This window comes from Oncorhynchus kisutch, linkage group LG24, assembly GCF_002021735.2.
Source record: "Oncorhynchus kisutch isolate 150728-3 linkage group LG24, Okis_V2, whole genome shotgun sequence".
Lineage (NCBI taxonomy): Eukaryota > Metazoa > Chordata > Actinopteri > Salmoniformes > Salmonidae > Oncorhynchus > Oncorhynchus kisutch.
Genome location: NC_034197.2, coordinates 13,919,706 through 13,933,604, shown reverse-complemented (window position 1 = coordinate 13,933,604; position 13,899 = coordinate 13,919,706). Strand labels below are relative to the sequence as shown.

At 41.9% G+C, this 13,899-nt stretch overlaps 1 protein-coding gene across 1 annotated transcript; it reads left to right on the top strand.

Moving 5' to 3' along the window:
• The first annotated feature begins 59 nt into the window (after positions 1 to 59).
• LOC109869692 (cysteine/serine-rich nuclear protein 2) lies at positions 60 to 11,995 on the top strand. Its single transcript, XM_031804054.1, has 5 exons — positions 60 to 804; positions 2,633 to 2,805; positions 4,460 to 4,722; positions 4,832 to 5,128; positions 8,311 to 11,995. Exons 2-5 carry the CDS (start codon positions 2,646 to 2,648, stop codon positions 9,283 to 9,285), a joined length of 1,695 nt encoding a protein of 564 aa, XP_031659914.1. The 5' UTR covers positions 60 to 804; positions 2,633 to 2,645; the 3' UTR covers positions 9,286 to 11,995.
• Positions 11,996 to 13,899: the final 1,904 nt, after the last annotated feature.

Genomic DNA, 13,899 nt, shown 5'->3' with positions numbered 1-13,899 from the left:
ACAAAATTGGAATTCTGGAATGAATGGACAAAGAGCTTATTATGACTACACTTCCCAGCATTACGTGGCGCATAGTACGTTTGTGATGTCACAATGAGTATACGGTTACACTGTAGCATTCCTTACTCTATTGTTACTTTGTAACAAACCGGGGCAGAGGCGAGGAAAAGGAGGACGTCAATCTGGCAAAAATTCCGCAACATTTTGACATTACTGTACCAAACAAGGCGAAGAACGTAACCATCATTATACTTGAAGAAAAACTGCATCGATCCGATTGAAACCACCATTGCAAAGAAAGGATAAACGAAACAGATGTCAGCGGATTGCTCTTCCAATGCAAGCATTGAAAGGCTCAAACCAGGAAGATAAGTCATCCAGCAGTTATCTCAAATTGTAACGTCTTAAACGAAACGGATAATGTCAGTAGCCTAATAAATTTCAACCAAACTGTTTGACGTCCTTCTTTCCCACCGCCTGCCCCGGCTTTAGGATTGCTACGTCAAAGTTAAATGGAACATGCACTCCTGGAAGCGACCATAAAATAAATGTCCTTTATGTAGTCAGTTAGTTCGTTACACTATTTCTGCATTAGTAGGCTGACTATCACATAAATAAGTATTCCTACTGAATAAAGTAACAATTCGTTTTACTGTAGAAAGCTTTAGCCTACAACTAGAGAGAAGCTAAAACTGTCTGGGGAAAAATCTAAATAGGGCGTTTCAAGATCCAAGAACAATCCTCGGTGAATAAAAGGAACGTTCAGCGTTTTGATCGGGAGAAGAGGGTCCTTTTCTGCCGAAGGTAAGGGGCACTTGGGGGTTTATTAACGTTTTACATGGCAGTTTGCCATTGCCAAGGGGGGCTGACATGGTATGCTGGAGAGACGGGACCAGTCGAGGCTCCTGTGTCTGCCAGTTAGATTTACATTAGTTCCTACTGCACCCAGTCATTCGATCGTCCTTTCACGAAATCTAGTTTGTTGTCGTTTGCGGCCGTTTGAGGCACTCGGTCGTTGAACGGTTTATTATCAGCAAATATCCTACACTGTGCGTAGTTTTAGGACTGTCGGAGCTCCTCTGATTGTCATACAGTATTGTCCTCCTTTATTGTAAATGTATACTATTGAGTCTAGCCTATGTAAAGTATTGCAATTCTAATAACGTAGTATAGGATACTGGCTTCTCTCATTTGTTTAAACTAAATTAGGTCATCGTCATGGAATGTGTTTCATTGAGTTCTTCTGATAGCCATTTGTAATGTCTAATGCTTTGCTGGAGAATATAGAAATGTAACAGATTTTGTATTCTACAAAGCCTACCAGCTCACAGAATGAGAACCAAGGCCTGATACATTATCCTTTGTATGTAATAGTCTAATCATTAACTGATTTTGGCTGTCTGGGCCTCTTGGTTGTGGACAGTATCACATGATGAACCTGCATACTTGTAATCATATCAGTCGACATTGTGACATTTAGGAACTTTCTGCGATAACCACTATGTTTTGTGTAGGGGATTGTTGCTGCCTCCTGAAAGGTCATTCTGTAATAAGGATCATACATAACGTGCATTATACTTTTCCTCTGTAAAAGAAAACAATGGAGACACATTTACTTCCAATGCAATCTCTATAGTAATAATCAATAGGCTATATTCTAGTGAAACTTCAACAGAGAAGCAATAAGTCGCTGTCCCTCATTTTCCATAGGGCTATACGATCACATTTTAATTCTGAGGGTTGGTTTCACTTCATGGGAGGGAAAGGGAAAGGGAGATACCTAGTCAATTGTACAACTGAGTGCTTTTAACTGAAATGTGTCTTCTGCATTTAACCCAACCCCTCTGAATCAGAGAGGTGCTGGGGAGGCTATTTATGTGGATGTGAAGATCATGGAAACCATGAAGGGGCACACATATGGCTTACAGTAGGCCTACACAGGGGTATAGAGAGCGAGTCTATTCAAAAGTCTCAGCATGGCCCTTATTTGACCCTCTGGTGTTGCCGGAGTGACCCTGGCATCCAAATTCCGTGCTATTGAAGGGGCCTGCACTTTGTTTTTAAAGGAAAAGCTAAAGGGACATAAGGCTATCTATCTACAGAACAGTTTTTTTTCTTCGAAGCCATTCATATAAACCCTGGCTGCTTTCCTAGTTGCCATGGTGACGTTTCCCAGACTCGATGATTTTGGAGCAGGATTTTCATGCGAGACAGAAAGAGAGGGAGTGATGGGTTAGGAATACAGATGAAAGGAGAGTGAGGCTATAGCAAAAAGCTGATGTCACCTCGGTGTGGTATCGGGAATTGATCCAGATTTGATTTAATTAATAGATGTTTATAAACAGTTACAGTTGAATAATATACTATTTTGTTATTCAGATGGGCCCATAGGATAAATGTGTTATTGCTATGTCTGCTGTGTCTTATTCTCATGCCTTGGCTTGATGAAAGTTCATTTTGGTGTAAAATGTCTAGATATGCCTCCATGGCCTTCAATATTGTTTTCATTCATTCATTCCAATTGTGTACCTACGCATATGTGCAAGGCTGATACTCTATCTCTGTCTGTGAGGGCCGCCTACCATCTATCTGTCTGTCTCTGAACATAATTTGTCTGTTTCTCCACCTTCAGACATCAAGTTTCCATGGAGGCAGTTTCGTCTCTCAGCCTCAAGCGAAGATTTGAGGAGGTGGACAGTGGCTCTCCCTACTCTACACCAAAGGACTCTGACGATGAAATCTCCAGCAGTGACAGTGCTGACAGCTGTGATAGCCTCAACCCCCCCTCCAGCACTGCACTCACACGTAAGGGCTATGCTACACTGAAAAATAGTTCTCAAATGGTTCTTCCTCAGCTCTTCAGGTTCCTTGGAGAACTCTTGCCCGATAAAGAACCTTTGAGTTATTCAAGAACCTTCAGAATTCTAAAAGGCTCTTGAAGTGTTTGGAAGCCTGCAGATGTGTCCCTTTCCATAGCACACAGCAACTTGTCCATTGTTAACTAGTGTTGATATTTAATTGTAACATTTCTATTGTTGAGTCAAGAGTTAAATTAACACTTGGTGGTGTAAAATAACTCCAGTGTTGGTGTTAATAACCGGAGTTGAACCAAAACCACACACTTCAGTATCATATTTCTCAGCATGCTCTAATACAAGTTTTTTTTGGAATTGTTTATGTTTAATTGATTAATTAAGCTTATGCTACTCAAATATAGATAACATACATTTCCTAAACTATTCCAATCTGTTACTTGGACTTATTGCTACCGATACTGAAATGGTTGTTCCAGTTTAGATGTTGAAGTTAGTCTCATATTGTATCTTATGCTGTGTTTAGATGGTACGAGGTAGACGCTAGACGGCAAGCCGGATGTCATTGTTTTCAATGAGATCACAACGGTAAAATGCTTGAGGCTGGCGGTGAATGACATCAGCGGCCAAGGTAGACGGGACTTTCCCGCCAGAGTTAAACTATTTCACCTTTGCCGTCTACGGAATGTTGATTTGCACTGTTTGTTTACTGAAAACACCATAGCAACACATGCAGTCGTGCTGGCTTGCTTTTGCCGTAACAGTATTGCTTGTCCTGATATGCTGACTTGTTTGACAGTTTTTGCCTCCCTCGTCTAAATGCAGCATTAGTATTCCCAACCGTGGCTGTGGTTCTGAATGCAGGTTGCAGATGAATTAAAATTCCAAATGTTGGATATCCCCACTCTGGCTGGATTCCAATAGGAATTACACATCACTTTGAAAGCCAGCATAATGTAACATGCAGGCCTGATGTGGCCTGTAAACTACAAGTTTCAGGACACTATATTGGCTTATAACTAGGCCCTCAAAAGAAGGCCTTGTGAAATATTTATTGTATTGTCATAAAAAAATTATGCCAACATACTTAGATCCCATGGGATCTCAATTGGTAAAGGCCACACGAATGAAAATGAATGAATACAATAACCATGTCTCTGTCACTAGCAAACATGGTCATGGGTGGTACTGGTAACTCTACAATTATCTCGAAAGGAACCCTGGGAAATATGCAAATAAGGCTTAAAAGGGCTTTTCAATTCTTGTGCTGGAGGGCCGAAACATTTCTGGTTTGGGATTTTTGTATGGTTCTTCAAAGAACCGTACCATTTTGGTTCTTCAGATCACTCTCAAGAACCTTATTTGGTTCCAACTTGCACCCTTATTTTTAAGTGTGTACGGTACAACCAGCATTACTTGTCGGCTAAGTTTCTTACCAATTAGACTGATGCATGACTACTCTAGGCAGATTGTTCGTGAAGTAAAATTATCATTTCAAGTCTGTCTAAAAATAGGCTTGGCATTAAAGTGTATGATGGATTGTTACTCTATAATAACCCTTATACTATCTGTGGTAATAACCAGTCTATGGAAACTGTTCACCCATTCTTACCCCTCTTTTCTCCACCTCCCTCCGCCCTCTCCAGCAACCTCCATCCTAAGACGGCACAAGCCCTCTCCAGGCCGGAAGCGGGTGCGGTTCGATGTGGTGACGGTATACTACTTCCCCAGGCGGCAGGGCTTTACCAGCGTGCCCAGCCAGGGGGGCAGCTCCCTAGGCATGGCACGCCACCACAGCTCCATCCGCCGATACACACTGGGAGAGTTCGTCCGCGAGCAGGAGACCAGTCACCGCCACACCCTGCGCCAACACCTCCGCCAGGAGAAGCTCAACGCTCGCAAGATAAAGGTGAGGTCAAGCACTGGTCGTTCTGAGAGAGCTGAATGTGTTATGGTTTTAATTTCAGGACCTCCCGAGGTTTAAATACATATATGTATAACTTCCAACCCCTCTCTAGCTGACGCGTAACGGTACGGTGCAGTGTGCCCAGGCTGACCTGCTGACCCTGGAGGACGTGTCAGATGATGACTTGGATGTAGAGGGTGTGGAGGTGGACGACTGCTTCTTCCTGCAGCCGCTTCCCACAAAGCGGCGTCGGGCACTGCTCAGGGCCTCTGGTATCGCCCGTATAGATGCCCGGGAGAAGGCTGAGCTACGGACCATCAGGCTGTCCAGGGAGGAATGTGGCTGTGACTGCCGTTTCTACTGTGACCCCCGTCACTGTGGCTGCAGCCAGGCTGGCATCAAGTGCCAGGTGTGTTAAGTCAAATGAAATACTTGCTTACAAGTCCTTCCCAACGATGCAGAGTTTAATAAATAAAACAGTAACACATGAGGAATAAAATCAAATATGGAACTATATACATATGGAACTATATACATATGGAACTATATACATATGGAACTATATACATATGGAACTATATACATATGGAAATATATACATATGGAACTATATACATATGGAACTATATACATATGGAACTATATACATATGGAACTATATACATATGGAAATATATACATATGGAACTATATACATATGGAACTATATACATATGGAACTATATACATATGGAACTATATACATATGGAACTATATACATATGGAAATATATACATATGGAACTATATACATATGGAACTATATACATATGGAACTATATACATATGGAACTATATACATATGGAACTATATACATATGGAACTATATACATATGGAACTATATACATATGGAAATATATACATATGGAACTATATACATATGGAACTATATACATATGGAAATATATACATATGGAACTATATACATATGGAACTATATACATATGGAACTATATACATATGGAACTATATACATATGGAACTATATACATATGGAAATATATACATATGGAACTATATACATATGGAACTATATACATATGGAACTATATACATATGGAAATATATACATATGGAACTATATACATATGGAACTATATACAAATGAAGTCGGAAGTTTACATAGACCTTAGCCAAATACAATTTAACTCAGTTTTTCACAATTCCTGACATTTAATCATAGTAAAAATTCCCTGTCTTAGGTCAGTTAAGATCGCCACTTTATTTTAAGAATGTGAAATGTCAGAATAATAGTAGAGAGAATGATTTTTTCCAGCTTTTATTTCTGTCATCACATCACACGTTTACACTTCACCTTTATTAATATTTGGTAGCATTGCCTTTCCATTGTTTAACTTGGGTTCCACAAGCTTCCCACAATAAGTTGGGTGATTTTTGGCCCATTCCTCCTGACAGAGCTGGTGTAATTGAGTCAGGTTTGTAGGCCTCTTTGCTCTCACACGCTTTTTCAGTTCTGCCCACAAATTCTCTATGGGATTGAGGTCAGGGCTTTGTGATGGCCACTCCAATGCCTTGACTTTGTTGTCCTTAAGCCATTTTGCCACAACTTTGGAAGTATGCTTGGGGTCATTGTCCATTTGGAAGATCCATTTGCGACCGAGCTTTAACTTCTTGTCTGATGTCTTGAGATGTTGCTTCAATATATCCACATAATTTTCCCTCCTCGTGACCCATTTGCGACCAAGCTTTAACTTCCTCACTGATGTCTTGAGTTGTTGCTTCAATATACTGCATTCACATAATTTTCCTTTCTTCATGATGCCATCTATTTTGTGAAGTGCACCAGTCCCTCCTGCATGAAAGCACCCGCACAACATGATGCTGCCACCCCTGTGCTTCACGGTTGGGATGGTGTTCTTCGGCTTGCAAGCCTCCCCCTTTTTCCTCCTAACATAACAATGGTAATTATGGCCAAACAGTTCTATTTTTGTTTCATCAGACCAGAGAACATTTCTCCAAAAAGTAAGATCTTTGTCCCCAGGTGAAGTTGCAAACCGTAGTCTAGCATTTTTTATGGTGGTTTTGGAGCAGTGGCTTTTTCCTTGCTGAGCGGCCTTTCAGGTTATGTCGATATAGGACTCGTTTTACTGTGGATATAGATACTTTTGTACCGGTTTCCTCCAGCATCTTCACAAGGTCCTTTGTTGTTGTTCTGGGATTGATTTGCACTTTTTGCACCAAAGTACGTTTATCTCTATGAGACAGAAAGTGTCCACTTCCTGACCCGAATGACGGCTGCGTGGTCCCATGGTGTTTATACTTGCATACTATTGTTTGTACAGATGAATGTGGTACCTTCAGGCATTTGGAAATTGCTCCCAAGGATGAACCAGACTTGTGGAGGTCTACAATTTTATTCATGAGGTCTTGGCTGATTTCTTTTGATTTTCCCATGATGTCAAGCAAAGAGGCACTGAGTTTGAAGGTAGACCTTGAAATACATCCACAGGTACACCTCCAATTGACTCAAATTATGTCAATTAGCCTATCAGAAGCTTCTTAAAGCCATGACATAATTTTCTTGAATTTTCCAAGTTGTTTAAAGGCACAGTCAACTTAGTGTTTGTAAACTTCTGACCAACTGGAATTGTGATGCAGTGAATTATAAGTTAAATAATTTGTCTGGAAACAAAAAAAGTATATTTCCTTACCGACTTGCCAAAACTCTAGTTGGTTAACAGGAAATTTGTGGAGTGGTTGAAAAACGAGTTTTAATGACTTCTACATGAGTCTATGTAAATTTCCAACTTCAACTGTACATGAAGTGACTAGTCATCAGGATAGATAATAATAAGGTATTTGAGGTAGATATGTACATGAAGGCAGGGTAAAGTGACTAGGCATCAGGATAGATAATAATAAGGTATTTGAGGTTGATATGTACATGAAGGCAGGGTAAAGTGACTAGGCATCAGGATAGATAATAATAAGAGTAAAATAAAGAACAGAGTAGCAGCAGCAAATGATGAGTATAAAAGTGTGTGTGTGTGTGCAATATGTATGTGTTTGTGTTGTGTCAGCATGCGTGTGTGTGTGTGCATGAGAATGTGTGTGGGTTTTATGTGGGAGTCTGCCCCAGCAGGGTCATTGTCCATTTGTGTGTGTTTGTGCGTGATAAGGAGTTTATAACAGAAGGCTATGGAGTTAAGAGGTACTGTATCTGTTCAGCACTCAGTACATATTTGGGCTGTGATGATACCAGTATCACAATATTTTTACCAATGCAAAAATGAAAACACGAAGAAGACCAAAATCTTTGGCCCTTTAAAAACCTGCTGTATGTACAATATTGTGTGCTTTGGATATTTCCAACATTAGGGCTGTTTTCCTAAAGAGGTTACATCCGCTTCATGTTTTGTTTTCTTGCCACGATACTAATGAGTATTGCGATACTGGTATCGTCCCGGCCCTAGTACATTTGGCAGAATTAGTTTAAAGATGAACAGCAAATCAATGTCCTACAGACAAACTGTCTTTGCTGAATATTTTATGACTGTATATATTCTCTCAAATGTTGTTCTCTTTCCAGGTGGACAGGATGTCTTTTCCCTGTGGCTGCTCTCGTGATGGCTGTGGGAACTCGGCAGGCCGCATCGAGTTCAACCCTCTCCGCGTGCGAACACACTACATGCACACCATCATGAAGCTGGACCTGGAGAAGAGGAGGCTGCTGGGGCAGAAGGCAGGGGTAGGGGGGGAACAGTATGCAGAGTCTGACCTGCTCGCCTCCCCTTCCTCCACCAGGCCTCCCTCCCCAGACCCTGACCTGTCCACAGGGGCCAATGGCCTGGACTCTGAGTTAGAGACAGAGGAGAGAGAGGTCCAGATGGTCCTAGAAGCTCAGGACCTCCTGACTGACCAGGCCTGCCTCGAGCATGAGAACGAGACCGCTGTGCTCCACCTGCAAAGTGCAGAGGAGCAGGAGAGGATGAGGGAGGAAGAGGAGGAGGAGGAGGCACAGCGTGGCAGGGGGGGAGCAGGGGGCCTGGGGGAGCAGGCTTTGTGCCTTCTGCCTGGGGCCCTGCAGGGGGAGATGCCTGGGGACACAGGGGTTGGGGTGGAGGGGGTCCCTATCTCCCTCCTCCAGGGCCCGTTCCCCACTGAGGCTACCCTGCTCTGCATCACAGAGAACCAGGAGGGAGATGGGGAGGGGGACAACCCCTGTGGTGGCCTGAAAGACCCGGCCTCCTCCCTGCTCTACTACCAGATAGGTCCCATGGAGAACGAGACGTTTCACAAGTCTCTGCCTGGGCAGGAGGAGGCATGTGTAGAGCGAGAACCAGGGGGAGGAGAGCAGCGAGGGAGGGATGAGCATGGAGGTAATACCTGCGGGCAGGGTGAGGGCGAGCTTTCGCCCCCGGTGGCTCTGTGCTCAGAGAATGGCGTGGGTGCTAAGGAGTTACCATTCAGCCCCCAGCAAAGCTCCTTAGAAGGGCAGTGTCAGGAGGAGGCCTGCCTGGCCACAGAAGGAGAGTTGTACCCACCACTGCCCCCTGAGGTTTAGTACTAGCACCTCTGTCAATGTTTTGCACAATAGCTTCATTTTGAGCTGAATAAAGCCTACACTACATGGATAGACAATGACTATGATGTTACAGGTTAGAATTCATATTAGTAACCGTCATTACTAGAAAAATCTATTTGGAAGAAATGAGCTTGACCATTAAAATAAAGTGAAGGAGGGAAAATCATCCTGAAAGCACACCCAGATCTTTCCCCTGCAGTAGTACTGTCAGTTCAGTTGTCAATGAAATGCTCTCATTCTAACGGGGCTGGAGATCATGGGACCTGTCCCAAATGGCACGCTAATCCCTATATAGTGCACTACTTTTGTCCAGGGCCCATAGGACTCAGGTCAAAAGTAGTGCACTATGTAGGGAATACGGTGCCATTTGGGACGTTACCTGGTTGGCATTAACGAAAGAAAGGACTGTAACTCAGTAACTGAGAACTAAGTAGTGTTGTTTTTAGTTCCCGGCACCACTAAGAGACGGTGTGGTGGTGTGAGGGTTAACATTTGCTCTTGGAGACGTTGGTCAAGGGAGCATTTCAGAATAATTCATAGGATTCCAGTGGCTTGATTAAAACAAGAAGGTGGGGTCAGGAAGAACATGTGCTCTGTTGTATACTGAGTGATACAATAAACACCAGTTGTGTTGAAAATGTTTGACTAATTGGCTAGCATTGTAAATGTCACACTGGTCTGGTACACTTTGTCCAGCTGTTTAGCTGTAAGCTTTGAAGCTAAATTAGGGCCACTGGCAGTATCTACCTACCCCCCTCCCCCCTTCCCGACTGAGAATAGACCTAACAAACAATCCTGGAAATACTTGTTTTTGGTGTACTGTATAAGTGTTTGAAATGGGAAAGGCAGAGCTGAAAGAGCTGCTTGTTTGATCTTCATGTTGTGGTCTGTCTAGGAACTGGGTGGTATGTGCCCCTCGCTGCATTGAGGCAAAATGGTGAAACATTTGTAAAGATCAGAAGGTTTGCACCGGTTCCTCTTTCTAAATAGCGTCTCTCCGGGTCTACCTACCTTAGACCTCTCATGCAAACACAGTTTATTTATTAAAAGTTTACCCTATAATAGTGACCATTACACTCTTCTGATGTTATGACACTTCTTTTTAACGACGTGTCTTTGTCAAATTGGGATGCTGTTGATATTGAGCAACAACGGAGGTCTCTGTGGTCTCTTGTTTAATCAATGAATGAATGAAAGGAACCGGTCTTTGTTTTTTAGTCCGCACGTCAGATGATCGTACAGGTGGTCAGAGTCCATGTGAAGTGGACCATGTAATGCTGAAGGGAAAAAATAGACCTGCTTTGTCCGTCACGTCTTCACGTCACGAGTCTATAGGGGGATTCTCTGTGAAACACAGCTATTTTAAGTCATTACGGCATCATTTAAAAAAGATATATATATATATATAATTTGAAGACTTAAAAGAAACTGAAAGCCTAAAGCTGTTTGAAGTAGCAATACAGAACTACAGAATAATGATGTGATGTTGCTAAATTATGTAAAGAGAATATGACAAAAACCTTAATTGCATTAGTTTTTGTTGAGTGTGTATGGATGTGTGTGCACGTTGTTTGATTGTCTTTGTGTGTGTTTGAGATTGTTGTTGTTGGGGGGGGGGGGGCGTGGATACAATTAGTCATTTTTCCTTAAAGGTGCTGTGATAGGTTCAAACATGTGTAACTTTTTCTGAAGTTACGAGAAATGAATCATTTCAAGGACTACATGTATCTTGATGGACTTTGAATCACGGACATTTCTGATCGAAAGTTTGATCAGAAACCCACGGAAATGGCATTGAAACCAACCATTTCTGTGGCGAAGGGAAGCGTTACATTAAAGCCCTCTGGACACAGGGATGCGATGGCTGTGGCACACTGTCTGCAAATTATGATACTTGCTTTGAATGACATACTGTATAGGTTGTCAGTATATGTAAATGCAATCCTATAACATATTTTGGTCTTTTAAATGTATTTTTTGTGCTGTGTCTGTTCTTACTGGCCTATGTATGTGAGTGTGCCGACCCATCATGCACCACAGTCTTCATCCTCGCTTGACTGATCTATTTTAAAGCTTGCTGCCATCTTGCCCAGTGTATCATGTACTGTATTATGGGCCTAACTAACACAGGATGAGATGCTGTGCATGAGGTTTCTGATATGTCTTTTTGCCTTCATTTGTTGTGTTAGCAATATGATAATGCTTAAGAGTTGCACCAAAGCAGTGGTTTCGAACCTGACTCCTTGCTGTCATCATGCACCCGCTTCTAGAAGATTCAATAGGAGTCTCCAGCTCTGATTCATTCTGAAGACTTTGTGGTGATCTTCTCAATCAAATAGATGTATTTGACACCATTGCTTACCTTGACACAGTTCCAGCTTCTAAGTAATTGGTGAGTGAAACTGAAAAGCTGCCTATTGTTGAGTCCTTGTCTTTGGCTTCCCTATGAGTAGATTTAGGTTTGGGACCACTGTACTAAATGAGCTCCAACCCACTATGTGATTATTATGTTTGTATGTGTCTGTGTGTAAGAGCAGAGGTGTGTGAGTGTGACTGAAAAGATGGACTGAGGTTTTGGTTGGACTTCATCTCAAAGCTGTGATAATTACTCTTATGCTAACTGTTGCCTAAAGTGGACAAAAATGTTTTATACAAAAAAAAATAAACACAAACTCTGGTTTTGATTCTATGATGTCCTACTTTTTTCCCCTTGACCATTTGTTGTGTGTTATATTGCTGACTCCTTGTCTCTCCCAGGTGGCATACATGAGCTGTAAAAAGGACAGAATGTCGTCAACAACTTCAGAAGCCATTCGTACGGAACGGTCACTAGAGACTTCAATCTGTAACCTGGACAAGATCCAGGGTGAAGACTTTCTGCAGGGGCTGGCCAGCACCAGATTGGCGAGATAAAATTCACTGCCGCATATAAACTGAAATGTAGATGATACTTTTGGAAAAAGTGAGTTTCATCTCTTGATGATCTCCCCAGTGCCAAAGGGACACAGCTGAATTTGGATAAAGTTAAGTACAATCAATTCTTTCAAAACAGGAGTAGGTCTACTCTATGCCATTTCAGCACTAAACTGACCCCTATGTGAGAAGAGAGTTCTACCACTTGTAAAACTCTAATCATGGGTTCCCGTGTTAAATTATATGACCACTAGAGTGCAGCATTGATTCAGTTTTAAAGTGTTGCTCTGCAGTGTGGACTACCCCTTATTGCCCATGTCAAAAGGCTGTCTATATTTTGGGTTGAACACAACCTTTTGTTTTGAGCTGACAATGTATACATTTGATGTTTTTGTTTCTACAAGTCTCTCCTCTTACCCTTATCTTCCTTTGGACCCAGAGATAAATCTGCACTGGCAGCAGATTTTTCGAAATCCCGACATTTCTCTGTTTATCAGAAGAATGTGCTGTGAAGCCATGTCTCTTCCAAAGGTCTCCAGCGCAATTTGATGGAGTACCAAAAAGACAAGGCATATTGACAGTCTACTGCAGCTGGGCCTCAGAGTGATCCCTATAGTTTACTTACACATTAGACACACACTGGGAGAAGAACACTCAGCTACCATCAGACCAAAGCCCTGGCTGATAACACACCCACTCTGTGTCGTGTTCTCCTGCTGCTAGCCATTCATTAATAAACTCAAAAGGCAATTAACTATGTCAACTTCAACTCTTCTTATTTCTATCCCTGGACAATAAATACTCTTACTTTTTCACATTTCTAAGAACAATGCAACAGAAGTTCTACCCGTCAGTAATGCTAAATGCTTAGGCTAAATGCTTTAGCTTGGGAAACTCATATTTTCCCCTTTTGCTTCAATGGCAGGAAGCTGCTTGCTGGGAAAAGTCACACAATGTCTCTCTTCTATTTCCCATGAGTGCCGCTGGGTAGAAGTGACTTCCTGTCAGTTGACGCTTGCTGCCAATGCAGGCAAATAACAGACATTGGCGTTCTCAGCTTGCTATGAGGTCCAGGATCAGGATGCACACAGAAAGCCTTGTTTACACTATCCGCTAACATGTGAGTTTTGTGATCCAATCACTATCTGATCAAGGTTCGTTGCGTCTACACATTCTATTAAAATGTGTCTTATCCATCCACTGTGTACACACTGTGACCAGATTAGCTGGCGCCTCTCTGTATGCAAATTAAAATAATATTTATTTATTTCAAAGACAATTACTGATGCCATAAATCAATGGTGCAACTTGTCAAGGATTTTAGAGGCTGGTATATTGATTTAAATGGTTTGACCATCAGGATCTGTTTACAATTGATTGATATCCAGACACAATGAGTGCCTGACTACCTTCAAAGGTGGTCAGGAAGGTTTGATCACAGTCAGTAATGTACTGTTAAACCAAAGTTTTTCTGGAATTTACAGAAACGTACTGTACTTTTTATTTACAGTAACTTACTGGCAGCCATTTTTTTTTTTAAGTGCCTTCAGAAAGTATTCATACCCCTTGACTTAATTCCACATTTAGTTACAGCCTGAATTCAAAATCTCACCCATCTACACACAATACCCCATAATAACAAAGTGAAAACATTCTTGAAAATTAAATACAGAAATATCT

Excerpts from the sequence above, each read along its gene's own strand:
- LOC109869692 (XM_031804054.1), top strand. The coding sequence starts at position 2,646 with ATGGAGGCAGTTTCGTCTCTCAGCCTCAAGCGAAGATTTGAGGAGGTG. Across the intron at positions 4,723-4,831 it reads TCAACGCTCGCAAGATAAAG|CTGACGCGTAACGGTACGGT; the intron begins GTGAGGTCAAGC and ends ACCCCTCTCTAG. Across the intron at positions 5,129-8,310 it reads AGGCTGGCATCAAGTGCCAG|GTGGACAGGATGTCTTTTCC; the intron begins GTGTGTTAAGTC and ends TTCTCTTTCCAG.